The sequence below is a fragment of the Mytilus californianus genome, unplaced genomic scaffold, assembly GCF_021869535.1.
Source record: "Mytilus californianus isolate M0D057914Y unplaced genomic scaffold, xbMytCali1.0.p SCAF_41, whole genome shotgun sequence".
NCBI classification, from domain to species: Eukaryota; Metazoa; Mollusca; class Bivalvia; order Mytilida; family Mytilidae; genus Mytilus; species Mytilus californianus.
The window spans coordinates 345159-359766 of NW_026262692.1; the positions used below are offsets into that span (position 1 = coordinate 345159).

The 14608-nt window shown below is 31.4% G+C and overlaps 1 protein-coding gene across 12 annotated transcripts in view; it reads right to left on the bottom strand.

Moving 5' to 3' along the window:
• The window catches only part of LOC127699797 (myosin heavy chain, striated muscle-like), a 156539-nt gene that overhangs the window by 70553 nt on the left and 71378 nt on the right, over positions 1-14608 (bottom strand). For 10 of the 12 annotated variants that reach the window (XM_052203151.1, XM_052203145.1, XM_052203144.1 and 7 more), the window contains one exon: positions 1487-1597. The exons of the other annotated variants lie outside the window; for them this stretch is intronic. In XM_052203151.1, coding sequence (XP_052059111.1) covers positions 1487-1597 — 111 coding nt within the window. The remainder of the gene's footprint in view (positions 1-1486; positions 1598-14608) is intronic. 12 annotated transcript variants of the gene reach the window in all.

Here is a 14608-nt window from a genome sequence, read left to right on the forward strand (position 1 = left end):
GGGGCGGATTTAGGTGGGGGAATGGCGGGCATTAGCCCCTAAAATTTGCAAAGCATGGGTTGTCCTCTGCATAATAAAGAATATTTTGATAATTTTACCTCAAAAAAAATTAAGTTTGGGCCCCCTAACCTAACATCCTGGATCCGCCCCTGGATATCTGAGAAATTTTTAAATTCTGTATTTCTCTCGAGGAACAAAGAATGCTATACATTTTTTGTCAGATGTTCGAACTCCTTGTGTGTTTTCCTATGATACAGGGTAAAATATTTTGCCCCATAATTAATATCACCCACTTTTCTTTTCATAGAAGACTTCAATAGCTCATAAAAGGGTCATTACCAAAATTTAAGCAGATTCTAGATATTTTTTCTGAAAAATTTTAGACCCAAATATTGCCAATGCTAAATATAAGGTAAAAGTCCAAGTTGGCCTTTTCCCACCATTTTTTTAAAAATCAAATATCTCAAAAAGGAGTTCCATAACCTATCAAGATTTTAGCTTATTTTGTTCCTTAACTAATGCTCTCCTGATGCAAAGTATCAATTTTAAATTCTAGATTTTTTTTAATTTCACCTAAGTACATCCTTAAATTTTAAATCAATATTTTATTGACATGCCTTTTTCTTGTAAGCTCACAAATAATTTGCATATCTAAAACAATTCATGGTGAATTAAATTCTTAATACTTAAAATCCACTTTCCATAAATGATCTAAAATACAAGTTGTCTTATATAATACTTATGAGATCAAACGATTTTTCGACAGATTTCTAATATGGGAAAATGTAGATAAAAGACTCAAAGAGATTATTTTGACTCCATCTTTGATGTTGTTAATCCTTAATAATGTAGTTTGGTTCATTTCTTTCTATCTCTAAGAACATTATGATAAGATACATTGAATTATTTAAATAAAGGGCAGAACTTGATTTTTGAGTTTCCCATTACTGACTATGTATACTGATTTTAAATATTGTAGCAACATCCAATACCCATTAGTTACATTGTACAAATGCTAAATTTACAATCTATGCCTTTCAAGCTTTTTTTCAAAACTTTTATGGATGCTGATAATAACAAATTTGCAATTCAAATTTTACAGGAATTTCATTGAAACAGAATGCACTATAGGAATCAGAGGATTGCTTGCAGGTGTTGGAACCCATTTCTAATAGGCTTTCAGATTTCTTTTAATAAAGGTACAATCTACAACACGAAAATAAAAAAAAATCCCCATTTACCAGATGGTCCTCCACTTAAATTTTTCGAACTCTTAAACTGGAATTGATTGAAGACATATTTGCATTTTTAATCTTAATAATGTGCCCTTTGACCTCATTATTTGTCAAGACTGTCTGATTGGTGGTGACCTATGTACTTTAAATATTTCATAAAAATTCAAAATAATGACTTGTTAGTAAGGATGTGCTGGGGATATCATCTGCAGACTGAATAATGCTTGGTGTTGTAAGGGGAGATAACCTACTCGGAGCTGTAATTCTATTAGATTATGACGGAGGCTATCTGCCTCTTCTTCAGCTGTTTTTGCAGCCTGTTCAGCTTCGTCTATTTTTTTCTGTTTTTCCCCACTTTCTGCCTGTTAAAGCAAAGTTAATTATGCTTCCTTTAGTCATCAACATACATACTGTAACCTTTCGAAACTTACACTTCAAAAGATATCGTTCAGGGTTCATTTCTATGACAACAACACATCAAGTGCTTCCACAGGGACTTATTTCACAAAAAAACTTACAACCAAAAATTTGAGTACTCGTAAATTATGAACATTTCAGTTTAAATAAGTTGCGATCAATTATTGTCATAACATTTTATGTGAAAAATATCCCAACATTTTTAAGGCGTTCAATAACCAAATAAATGGTAATCTGAGTTTATCCCTTACAAATGTAAGGGGAGATAATCTCCACAATGCCAGGATCTACTAATAATAATGTAAATTCAGAAATATTCCAAGCAAATGTCAAAAAACATATTATAGCTTGGTTGTAACAAAATGTGAAGCTCATCACCATGATCACCATTATTGTTTTAATTTCATAGCTGAAGAGGCTTTTGGTTTTAGAGAAAAAGCTTGATCTCCTCTGTATACAGAATTAACCGATTGTTTATGGTGGTTATAGGAAAATAAGCAAAAGAGCCAGTATAGCAAATATTTGTTAGATAGCTTGAACTGTAAGTTTAGCACTGTTTGTTCTCTCTTTCGAATCAGTTACATGTATTATATTTTTAATATTTCTGGACCATTTGGCGATTGCAAATAGACCTGAGAATCAATCAGTTCTTCAATTAGGAAAGCTAACTGGTTGACAACATACTGTTGGCATTGCAAGGCACATTATTAGTAGCTAATTTGAATATCCATACAAACCTTCATTTTCAAAACTCTGAGCCCAATTGGTTAGCATATGCCAAGTTCTCATTGGCTTATTCACTCACCATTTGAATAAAGAAGAATTATGATTGGTCAGTTGTCTTACCTGTATCTGTATGATGTGGTAACTTGGTGGGTTTATATCAATGGCTTGTCTCAGATCCATATACTGAACTAACTGCACGGCCATTTTGTACTTTATGATTCTTATCCAATTAAATCACAAGTTTAATGATCAATTATTCAATCAAATTCAACACACAAAAATTCATTTGTTCTTTTTTTCACATAAATTGGTTTATAACTCCTTCATGTCAATTAATATGCACATAATTCATCAGAATGGGCACATTTCTGTTTCTCTAGCCGTTTTGAGTACGTAATTATGTATGAGTTATAAGTTGTAAGAAATTTGAGTTTAATAATAATGTCTGAGATAAATAATGTCAAAATGTCATCTAGACATAAATCTCCAAAGTATCAATCACAGAAAATCACTTTTTATAAGTTTCTGAAATCTTCTGTGTGACAGAGCGCTACAATGGAAAAACGGGGTTAAAGTTCACAAAGTTATAGGTATTTAATCAAACCTTTTTAAAAAATTTATGACTTAAATTTTTAAATATGATACATTTTGGACTTTATTTTTGTATTGTGTTAGCACATAACATTGTTTAACTGTCAATTTTAAGTTAAAAACTTGTAGTAGCTTTTTAAAAGTATTCTTTTTATTTTAAAAATGGAATGCACACTTTTAATTTATCTGGTTTGAAGTATTTTGATAATGAGAAATAACATTGTCGGCGCATTCATTTCTTTTTTTCTAATTCAAAAAGATCTTAACTTAAACATGTTGATCTCACAGATTTAGTAATCTTGAACTGCGTAACATTAGTATATATAATGTGGTATTCTAATAGATATTTAAACTCACAGATCTAGTAATCTTGAACAGTATACTTTTATCAAGATAGATGATTGATATACCAATTTTCCAGGATTTCGTGGGTATACTCAACAAATTTATCTTTACATTAATTTTAACTAATGGAGTTTGTACTAAAAACATGAAACACAAGTTTACTAGTCTGTCAGGTGAACCATGAAAGTTGTAACACTGTCAAAATAGGTTCCTTTTATTACCAATTTTAAAGAAGCAGTTAAAACAATGGTAATATTAGATAGCATTGTCAAACTTTATTACAAGAAACACAAGATAACTTCATTTAATGTTCTATGTAAATATTACAATAGATCAGCTACAGATTTTGGGTATCATTTGTACATGATGTGGTATTTTGATAGATTAACTCACAGATTCAGTAATCTTTAACTGGGTAACATTTGTATCTATAATGCAGTGTTCTGATAAATATTAACTAACAGATTAATTAAGTAATCTTGAACTGCTTACATTTGTATATATATACTGTGGTATACTAATAGATATATAACTCATAGATTTAGAAATCTTGAACTTCATAACATTTGTATATATAATGTGGTATTCTATTAGATATTAACTCACAGATCTAGTAATCTTGAACATTATACTTTTATCAAGACAGATGATTGATCAAGAAAATGCATTGTTACATCACACATATGCTCAACTAAAGCATACTGTAAGATTTTTGTGAATATTTTCTTCTGTATGATTCCAGAATACTTTTACAAATACAACCAAGTTTATCCAAAATATAGATCAAACTCCCTCATCTCTTTACTAAAAAACTGGCTCAATCCCACCACATATAAAACTTTCTCGGTCATTCTGTTATATCATAGTACTTTTTTGTCTTTTAAGAATTTGAATCAAATGAATTCATTTTAGTCTGTTAGATCTATTGACAATATGTCAAGACTATGGGTAATTAGTAGAGCTTGATATAATGTATGAAATCATATCTACTGTTAGGAACCAAAGGTCAAGTTTTATTTTGTATTCTTGGATTGCTGACCCTTGGTGTCTACACTTTATTTTCTTTAATTCATTATCAAATTCATACCAAATCACCCCAGTATACAAATATTCATACATTTTTAAATAAGGCCCTTAATCATGTATTTTTGTATTTAGCACTCTATCAGCCTACCCTAAGCAAATTGACCCCAAACAGTAAATAATTCACTGCCATGTATATAATAAGACCAAGTCTGTCTTTATTCTTCATATCTTAAATCAACACAATTTAAAGTGCTATTTCAACTCAATTTTATGTAGGAATATAATCTGCCTTAGAAATTCTCCACAACAAAGTTCACCATCAGAAGTTTGTACAGAAAGGTGTTATGTCAATAGATAACCATTTAAATCACTGTTTAATTTTAAAAAACAATATTTGTAGACTTAAGATCTGGCTAATAAATCAACATTTAAAGAGCTTACAAGGCAGTCATAGGGACTGGTATAGTGTAGACCTACATACAGGTATACAGCAAGTCATAGGGATAGTGAGTTACACAAAAATCCTAAGGACAGGTATATAGAAAGGCAATCAGTAAAATCAATATCTGAACTAATACTACTTCCTGTAGAAAAACAATCAAAGGGCAGTTACTCAGACAGTGACATCAATAACTGAACTTACAACTTTCCCATAGAAAGGCAACCAAAGGGAGGTTACTCAGTGAAATCAATAACTGAACTACAACTTTCCCATAGAAAGGCAATCAAAGGGAGGTTACTCAGTCAGTAAAATCAATAACTGAAATTACAACTTTCCCGTAGAAAAGCAATCAAAGGGAGGTTACTCAGTGAAATCAATAACTGAACTTACAACTTTCCCACAGAAAGGCAATCAAAGGGAGGTTACTCTGTGAAATCAATACCTGAACTACAACTTTCCCACCGAAAGGCAATCAGTAAAATCAATATCTGAACTTACTACTTTCCTGTAGAAAAACAATCAAAGGGAAGTTACTCAGTCAGTGACACCAATAACTGACATTACAACTTTCCCATAAAAAGCCAATGAATTCCAGTGAACTGTTCAGTGTATGTACTTGTAAATTGGTCTCCACAATGTAAAAGTTGTAGATAATGAAATACAGCAAAGAAAATTAAATAAGTCCATTTAACAAATGATTGAACTTACAACATTCTATAATTGATGAAGAAATTGATTTTATACCTGATCCTTGTCAGTACTAACTGACCAGCATTCAAGTGGCAGATATTCTATAGAAAAATCAATGGAGGAAAAATTCTCATTCTCCTATTATTTTCAATGAAAGTTCAATCTTAGGCTTAGAGATAACTAAGTCTGTGAAGGACCAAAACTGTTTCCAGGCTATAAATCATCAGGTGCAGCTAATTATGTGTTTTCGGCATCAACTATACTTTTTTTCTTTTTGGAAAGTTCTATCTCATTTTGGAGTTTGGACATCATTACCAAACAGATTAAGCTTGCTAAAATTGCATGTCTAATATCATAATAATGTTATCTTGATCAAGATGGAATAGCGTTGACATGAATACAGCTCTTGCACTTTTTGTCCATTTATTCATAATAGAATAGATCTAGAAATGAAAAACAAACATACAGCATTATGAGCCATTATTATACTTCCATGGTCTGAGTACCAAATACTTTATTTTGAATGGCCTTTAATTAATACTCTCTTATTAAAATCAAATTAATTCTATAAGACTGAGGCAACTGAATGGTGTAAAACTTGTATGTTAAATGGTGGAAATATTGATGAAAATGAAATCAATAAGAAGGTCATTAGGCACAAATGTTAAAACAGAATCAGTGTATTATTTTCTGGTTCAAACTACAAAGCAACTATGAAACTCAAATTGTTTTTCTCTTCTTCAAATATCCAAATGAGGAAATATATATGAATGATTATACTGTGAACTCCTATAAGAGATAAGAGAGCCTCAGAGGCAAAGATACCAAGGGATATTCAAACTCATAAGTTGAAAATAAACTGACAAAGCCATGGCTAAAAAGGAAAAAGACATAAACAACAGTACACAAAACACAACATAGAAAACTAAAGACTGAGCAACAGAACCCCAACAAAACAGGGGGTGATCTCAGATGTTCCTTATGTCATCACCTTACAGCCTTCAACAATGAGCAAAACCCATACTGTATAGTCCGCTAAAAAAGGCCCATACATGAGAAATGTGAAAAAATTCAAATGGGAAAACTTAGACGGCCTATTCAAATACTGATTTAAATGGTACCATGTTATATGTAGTAATGGTACCGTGTTATATGTAGTAAGGTAATTACTTTCATTATCTTTTAATTGATTTCTTTGATGAAATACTGATAATTTCTTTATAATTGAAAGACAGCATTTCTTTTAATCAATTTCAAGGTTTCCTTCCATAAAGTGCATTTAGAAATGATTTTGCCTATTTCTAGAGAGTATAACCAATATCTAAACTAGAAATTAAGCTAAGCTTTTCAGTATAAATTTCAATATCTTATTAATCACGGTCGTGGTTATTCGTACAAAATACCATTTTAATTATTATGGATTTACTAATTTAATAAAAGAACAGAGTTCCAATGTCCCTGCATTGCACATATTTTATCTGTCCAACGGCAATAACTAAAACTGATTGATCTGCACTAATTTTAGAACTCATCCGAGACATTGCTGATATAAACCTACAACATAAGTTTCATAAAAATCTGGCAAGAATTGTACACACGAGAGTGCTAACGAAGCAATTTTCCATATGATTAATTTTTCTAAGGGCCATAACTCTTTTGAAAATTATTGATCTGCACTGATTTTCGAACTCGTCCGAGCCATTGCTGATATAAACTTACAATATAAGTTTCATAAAAATCGGGAAAGAATTGTACATATGAGAGCGCTAAAGATCCAATTTTCCATATAATTAATGTTTCCAAGGGGCATAACTCTTTTAAAATTAGTTCATCTGCACTGATTTTTAAACTTATCCGAGACATTGCTGACATAAACCTATGAAATTTATAGATCATTTATTGAAATCAACCAGTTGAAAAAATATTGAATATTAATTATTTTATCATGTTTATTTTTTCAAAACATTTTTTGCAATTGTATTGAACATTATCATTATACTTAACTTTACACTAATGTATGCCATGTACTATATGTTGGCATTTTTTGTTTATGCTTTTTCTATGATGAGGGCCTCAGGGAAAATTAGTTATATAGCTAACTGTGTAACCCTCTTAAAATAAAGTATTGTTGTTGTTAAAGTTTTATAAAAATGTGGCAAGATTGTACATGTGAGAGCGATAACAAGACAGGATGGACAGACCCCCGGTATTTCTATATCCCCCGCAATGTGTTGTGCAGGGGACAAAAACAATCTCTCAAATAGCAGTACAGTCAACTGAGAAAACCAAGACTATCACCATTAAATTGGTCTTATATTGTGCTGTTACCCCACTCTTCCTGGTTAGGGGAGGGTTTAAACTGCTCACAAACATGTTTAACCCTGCTGAGTTATTTCTATCTAATTTTTTTGTTTTATTTCAATAGATCTTTTTCTTTTCTTTTTTTTTAAGAATTTCAGTAAAATGTATCTATTTTAATCCCTAATGTTTAAACTATCAACTTGCTTTTTTTTACTTAAATATAAAGTATATCAGTATATTATCAGAGTGATGTCCCTTTACATCTGACAGAGGTAACCATAGAAAATGTCCCCTACAGTTTACAGAGCAGGGGGTAATCAGTGAATGTCAATAGTTAAACTGTCATCATTTGATATTCTTTTAAAAGTAATAAAATAAAATATGTGTATAATTTATTCATTAGTTTTAAATGGCCCTCTAATGCCACGTCTGCTGTGTTTACCATGTATTTATAATTAGCATTTAAAATCAGTCTTTGACATTTAAAACCACTTAAATGGTCTAATAATTATCATTGTAATCATATCAGACAGTTGAATATTTAATGATTTCAATTAGAAAAAATATGTCCCTTTGTGAATATACTGCATGTGTATAATGACAATAAAAGATTTGGTATAAAAGTTTTTGTTAGTGTGTGATATAGCAGAAAATAGGAAGTTCCTTGGAAATTTTACTTTAAAGTCTTACTGCATAATACTCATTCTTGCCATTTCTTATAGGCTTTAAAAAAATATAAATAAAATTTCAATTATTCATTTTGAAGAATAAGCTGCAACCATATGACAGGACGATATAAAGAATATTTATAGGGCCATAACAGTTTATCCCTTCAGGTTTTCCTATATTGAAAACAACACAAAGATTATATTGTCAAGAATTTTCTCTTCAAGTTTACTTTTTGATAAAAGCAATAAAAGAACCATGAACAAACTAAATAATTATACCAAGCATGAAATTGCTGAATTATAATTACAAGATATGACCATTGCACTGATCAATGTCTTTTGTACTTAACACTTTCTTTTCAAGAAGAATAGCAATCGCTGAGTAAAAAGAATCGGAGAAAACTTTTTTTGTCATTGTATTTGCTTTTATGAAATTTTAATAATTTTTATTTTGTCGTCAAACCCCATTCTTTCTTTACGTATATAATTAATGGAAAAGAATGAGCAGTATACATATGGTCTACTTTCATGTCTCACGTGTATATTATTCAATACGATTGCATAAGTTTCATAATCTATCTTTATTATTGGTAAATTTTATTTGCATTGAAAATTTATACCCAGAATCAAAGAAATAATAAATAAAAATGTCCATTGACTAGCCCGTTGGTGGAATCATTTATAAACATGACATAATCGGTGAAAAGGAGAGTAAATTCAAATATTCTCAAACAACAATTAATCTTCAAAAAGTTTTTGTCAGAGTGGGTTCTTAGATAAAGTACAAATATTTTTTTATCAGACATGGGGTCTACATTTTATTGTATGCATAATAAAAAATAAATTCTAATTATGTAATAGAATAAATTGATTTCACAACAGAAAATGTAATAAATGCAGAATTTAGATTTACGACTTTCAATAAATTTAACATTCATATTGTTTTAGTAATCAATACTATATATGTCTCTGCATTTAAGGAGGGTCGTAAAGGGGGGTATTTGCACTTATGAACAGGAAATAAAATGCCCATTTCATGATGGACAAAAATTAAGAATTAAAGCTTACATATTGCTTTTTTACCAATTTGCACAAAACACGATGAATTATGATACAATAAGCTGAAATAAAAACTGCAAACATTTTGCATGAAAATAGAGCTTTATCACCCTAAATCAGATATGCTAATATTGTTACAATGTAATAATTGTTCTGTCTATAGGCCAAAGACCACAATTAATGATCCCGCTTTTCGTTGTCCACGAATATAGTTCCTTTTAATTAGAGTGTATTTTTTCTTAATTTTTTTTCTTTCCCTTCCTCACTCATTTCTTAGATTTTTTTGGATGGAAATGAAAGAAGAGAGGTGAAATAAACTTTTGGATGTTGTATTTTAACTGATTTTGATATGGAAAGAGTAATTAGGCCAGGTGCAAAAAGGTGATATTTACAGTTTTCGGAACATCTCTTGACTTGTCCATAGGGGTATGGATGTGTATTGGCTAAATTTGTAAGATGCTGGGGAGCGATATTTCTGAATGTTTGATATATGTTTGGACTAGTACTGTACTTTACACACACAAAATATTTGACAAAAAGAACCAGAGCATTTTTTTTAATGAAACAAAACGTTATAAAGAACTAATAGAGAATTTAATTGTGGTCTGTGGCCTAAGAGGTGAAATTCAGGAAATATTGAATTTGTACTTTGACAACTTCCCTGAATGATCTATTGGTATTAATTTGTCAAACTACATGAGAATAAATGATTTCCACTTTTATTTGATAGAATTTTTGTAAAAAAGTGACATTTCAGCCTACATGCCCAAAATTGAACTTTTTCAGTTGTTTCAATATTTTTACAAAAGTAGCATGCTTACTTTCTCTCTCACAGGTTTTTCTTGATTTTCTACTTGTGTTTGTGGTATCTAATGTAGATGTTTAACTCATTTTTGAACACTAAACATACAAAAAAAGTAGATAAAATCAGAATAAGAGTGCAAAATGTGCTGCTTTAATGGTCCTAGTCTAACGGTCAGTATGAAGCAAGTGAAAAATGAAGTTCTATGCACATACAAGTTGAATTCCTTTTAGCAGATTTCACTGAAACTGTATCAAAAGCACTTATTACTGGTTGTTTGACCTTGTCTGTTTCACAGACTACCTTTATTTTCTTTTGTTTGATAGCTAGTGGTTAAAATATTGGCCTTTTGAGGCTGAAATTTCATGCCGGTTTTAAAAAGTAAAGTAAATAACTTTGCATTAGATCATACTGTCTACATATATAGTTGAAAGTGACAGTCTTGTTACATCCAGGCTCCATGTTTTATCATATCTGAGCAAAGATTTGAGCAAAAAGAAGCATATCTTCATCTCCCATATCATTTATATGCTTTTTAATATGCAAATGTGGGGAACGACCTAAATTGACAACCTGTTTTTTTAAGCTTGACATTGCTGAAGACCATTTTATTCACATGTGTTATGCTATTTGAAACTTATATTTCCATTAAAAGTACATTTATAACATGTAAAAGGTTTTTTTATAACTTAGCAACTTCAGAAAATTGTGGTAAGTGAAAAATATTACATTGCATATAAGGCCTCACTTCATTTGAAAACCTCTATTTTTTGGCACAGGCCCATATGATATTTACTTCTGGCCATTTTTTATAAGTCTGAAACATGAAGTATGCTATCTGTTGCTTTTAATAGGTGATAACTTATACATAGAGACATTAAAAAGTGTAAGTTTTGGTATATTTTGGTTTTTAGAAGCCCAAATTTGATAGTTGAAATTATTCTAATTCAACGCCACAATTCAGCACCCAAAGTTCAGATATAAAAAATGCCACAATTTTTATAATTGGTATCATATGGCTTTGAAACTTTGTAAACTGTTTCATAATACACTAAGCTTAAATCATACCAAGTTTTATTAGAATTGGTCAAGGTTTAGACCCCTAATAGGCCAAAGACCACAATTAATGATCCCGCTTTTCGTTGTCCACGAATATAGTTCCTTTTAATTAGAGTGTATTTTTTCTTAATTTTTTTTCTTTCCCTTCCTCACTCATTTCTTAGATTTTTTTGGATGGAAATGAAAGAAGAGAGGTGAAATAAACTTTTGGATGTTGTATTTTAACTGATTTTGATATGGAAAGAGTAATTAGGCCAGGTGCAAAAAGGTGATATTTACAGTTTTCGGAACATCTCTTGACTTGTCCATAGGGGTATGGATGTGTATTGGCTAAATTTGTAAGATGCTGGGGAGCGATATTTCTGAATGTTTGATATATGTTTGGACTAGTACTGTACTTTACACACACAAAATATTTGACAAAAAGAACCGGAGCATTTTTTTTAATGAAACAAAACGTTATAAAGAACTAATAGAGAATTTAATTGTGGTCTGTGGCCTATAAATTTTGTTTAATTCGATCTGTCTCCCCACTAGTACCCCCTCTAATATGAGGGGGGTTCGTATTTAGGGGTTAATTTCGTACATTATGTTTGCCAGTTTTTATTCCATTTTCTTTCTATGGCTGTTAATTCACCATTTCATCCTTAAAGGTAAGAATACAATATTGAAGCTTAAAAATTATTATCCAATGAAAGGATTTCTTAATTTCATGTTCTCTAGTGCACATAGCCCATTTATGGTCCAAATATAAATAATGACGCCATGGAAGGAAATTTAAATTTTTGATTTGATTCCTTGCTTAGGTCAATGAGTGATATATATAAAATTCAAAAATGTAAAATACTCTTAAAGCAGACTGCATGATTATCTAGACTTTGATTAAAGAAACAAAACCTCACACCCTTAATTACCACCTAACCCTATGGCAGATCATGGAAGTATTATATTGACAATATAATACTTCCATTGAATACGTTCTCATCTAAAATTAAAAATTCTCATTCACGGTCATTTGCCATAATTCGTACTCAAATAGGTCGAATTATTGCTCATAATACAAACGTATGCAAAAACGAGAAAAATAAAGGAAAACACGTTTTTCTTTTTATCAAACACTTGAAAATCGAGAATCTGGCATATTGAACACCTGGTGAATGCTGAACTGAATTTTAATAAATTAACTTGCATTTCTCAGGCCTGTATGCCAGCATACGAACCTGGTGTATGCTAAAGTCTACATTTAATTTATACATTGTATTTCTCAGGTCTGTATGCCTGTATACGAACCTGGTGTATGCAGAACGGCCAATATTGAATCAAATGTTGTATTTCGCAGGTCTGTATGCTAGCATACGCACCTGGGTGTTTCCAGAATCTTCAATGTAATGCATATGAATCAGTAGAGCATACAAACATGGTGTTGCCAAAATCCTTTACTTCAGTAGTTGTGTTTTAACACCGATTTCGATTTATTTGTTTTTAAACTACAAGTCTACGACTGACCTCTATATTTTCTCCTGATAGGAAAACAGAAAAGCGTTAAATTGCAAAGCAAACCGGTACTACGGCGTTTACTGTTGTAAATCTAAAAATGAAAACCGATTCTCAAGTTCCACGACTATAATCACTTTTTTGACATGCAAGTTATCTGTTTTGTTGTTTGCAAATTAAAATTACGGAAAATGAGGCGATCATAATTTGTACAAGGTTCCAAGTTGTTGACAAACTTTTAAATGACGTCAGGGACCTTGTGACGTAAGGCGGAGGGAATTACAGACGGAGCACAATGAGGGCCTTGACTTACGCGAGTTACATTTACCAGTACTCTTAATTAAAATAATAGCAATTGATTACAAAACAAAATATTTTTTTTTATACTTTGTATTGGTAATTGATAAAAAGTCAAAGAACAAGTGGACTATTTATCTGCGTTGAATGACCACTAATAACACCGTATGTCACGCGCATCTATATGACGTCATTTCTAAATGTAAACAATGAGCAAGATCAATGAAGGAGTTCCCGTCACGGAGAAGAAAATGGACAATTCATTGAAAAGTAAGCTCTATTATCTAAATTTTAATATACCAGAAGCAAAACAGAATATTAGTACATTTACGGTAATTAAACCTACATTGTATAAAAAAATCAAGAATCAAGAAGCCCCCACCCCCTTGAAAGCATTTACTCAGTGATTTAGAGAGAAAAAATGAATGGGAAATACGATTAGGTGTACATCCACAGTGATGTCTCCTTGCATTAGTTACAGAGGCGGATTTAGGGGGTGCTTTGTGGGGGAAATTTGGTTGATTATTGAGGGAAGCATGACTGGAGCGGTCCATCTCTAAGGCAGTCAGTGCCCATCCCCATCCCCCCTTATGAAACTTCTGGATCTGCCACTGATTTAACTCTCCCGCCTTTTTTTTAAATTGAAATTCAGCCCCTATCCAGATTTTCAAAATGCATGACCAATGCCCTTCAGTTAACCCATTCAGTTCTTATTCTAAAAAAATCTTAGGGAAACAACTGTTCCAGGTAAGGGCAAGGGATGAGCGCTCATATGTTAAAAGCGGCCACACTAGTCTTTATGTGCCTGTCTGCTGTCAGGAGCCTGTAGTTGAAGTTGTCATTGGTTTATGTATGTCGTATTTTTTTTTCGTAAATTGTTTTGCTATTAATTAGGTCGTTAGTTTTCTCAATTGCATTGTTTCTTATTTTTCATGTTGGGGCATTTTATCATCTGACTATACGGTATTGGTTTTTCTCATTGTTGAAGTCCGTACGGCCTATACTTGCTTACATCCACTTCATTTGGTCTTTGGTGGACAGTTGTCTCATATACAATCATCCCACATCTCCTTATTTTTACAAGGAGGTTGTATGATGTTCTCCTTGTTTGGGAAAACTGTACATTTGTCACATGATCATGCAGCATTCTGTGGTGTGTGTATGTAAGAAGATGTTACTGTAACAGGGTAATTTATGAAAAACTATCAACAAAATCGAAAGACAGACAGAAAACTTTTGAAATTTAGTGAGCAATAAAAAACAAAAAAGAAGTAATTCAAACAAATTAAACATACATTTATTGCGAAATGATCTTAATAGCACATTTCAAGAGTGTTCAAATTGGAAAAATGAATGTTATTAAGGAAATGACATATTTCATTGATCTTCAATCAGATGCATGGCGACAAAAAAACTTTCAAGGGAACGACTTCAATTCAACCACGAAGAACCCTTA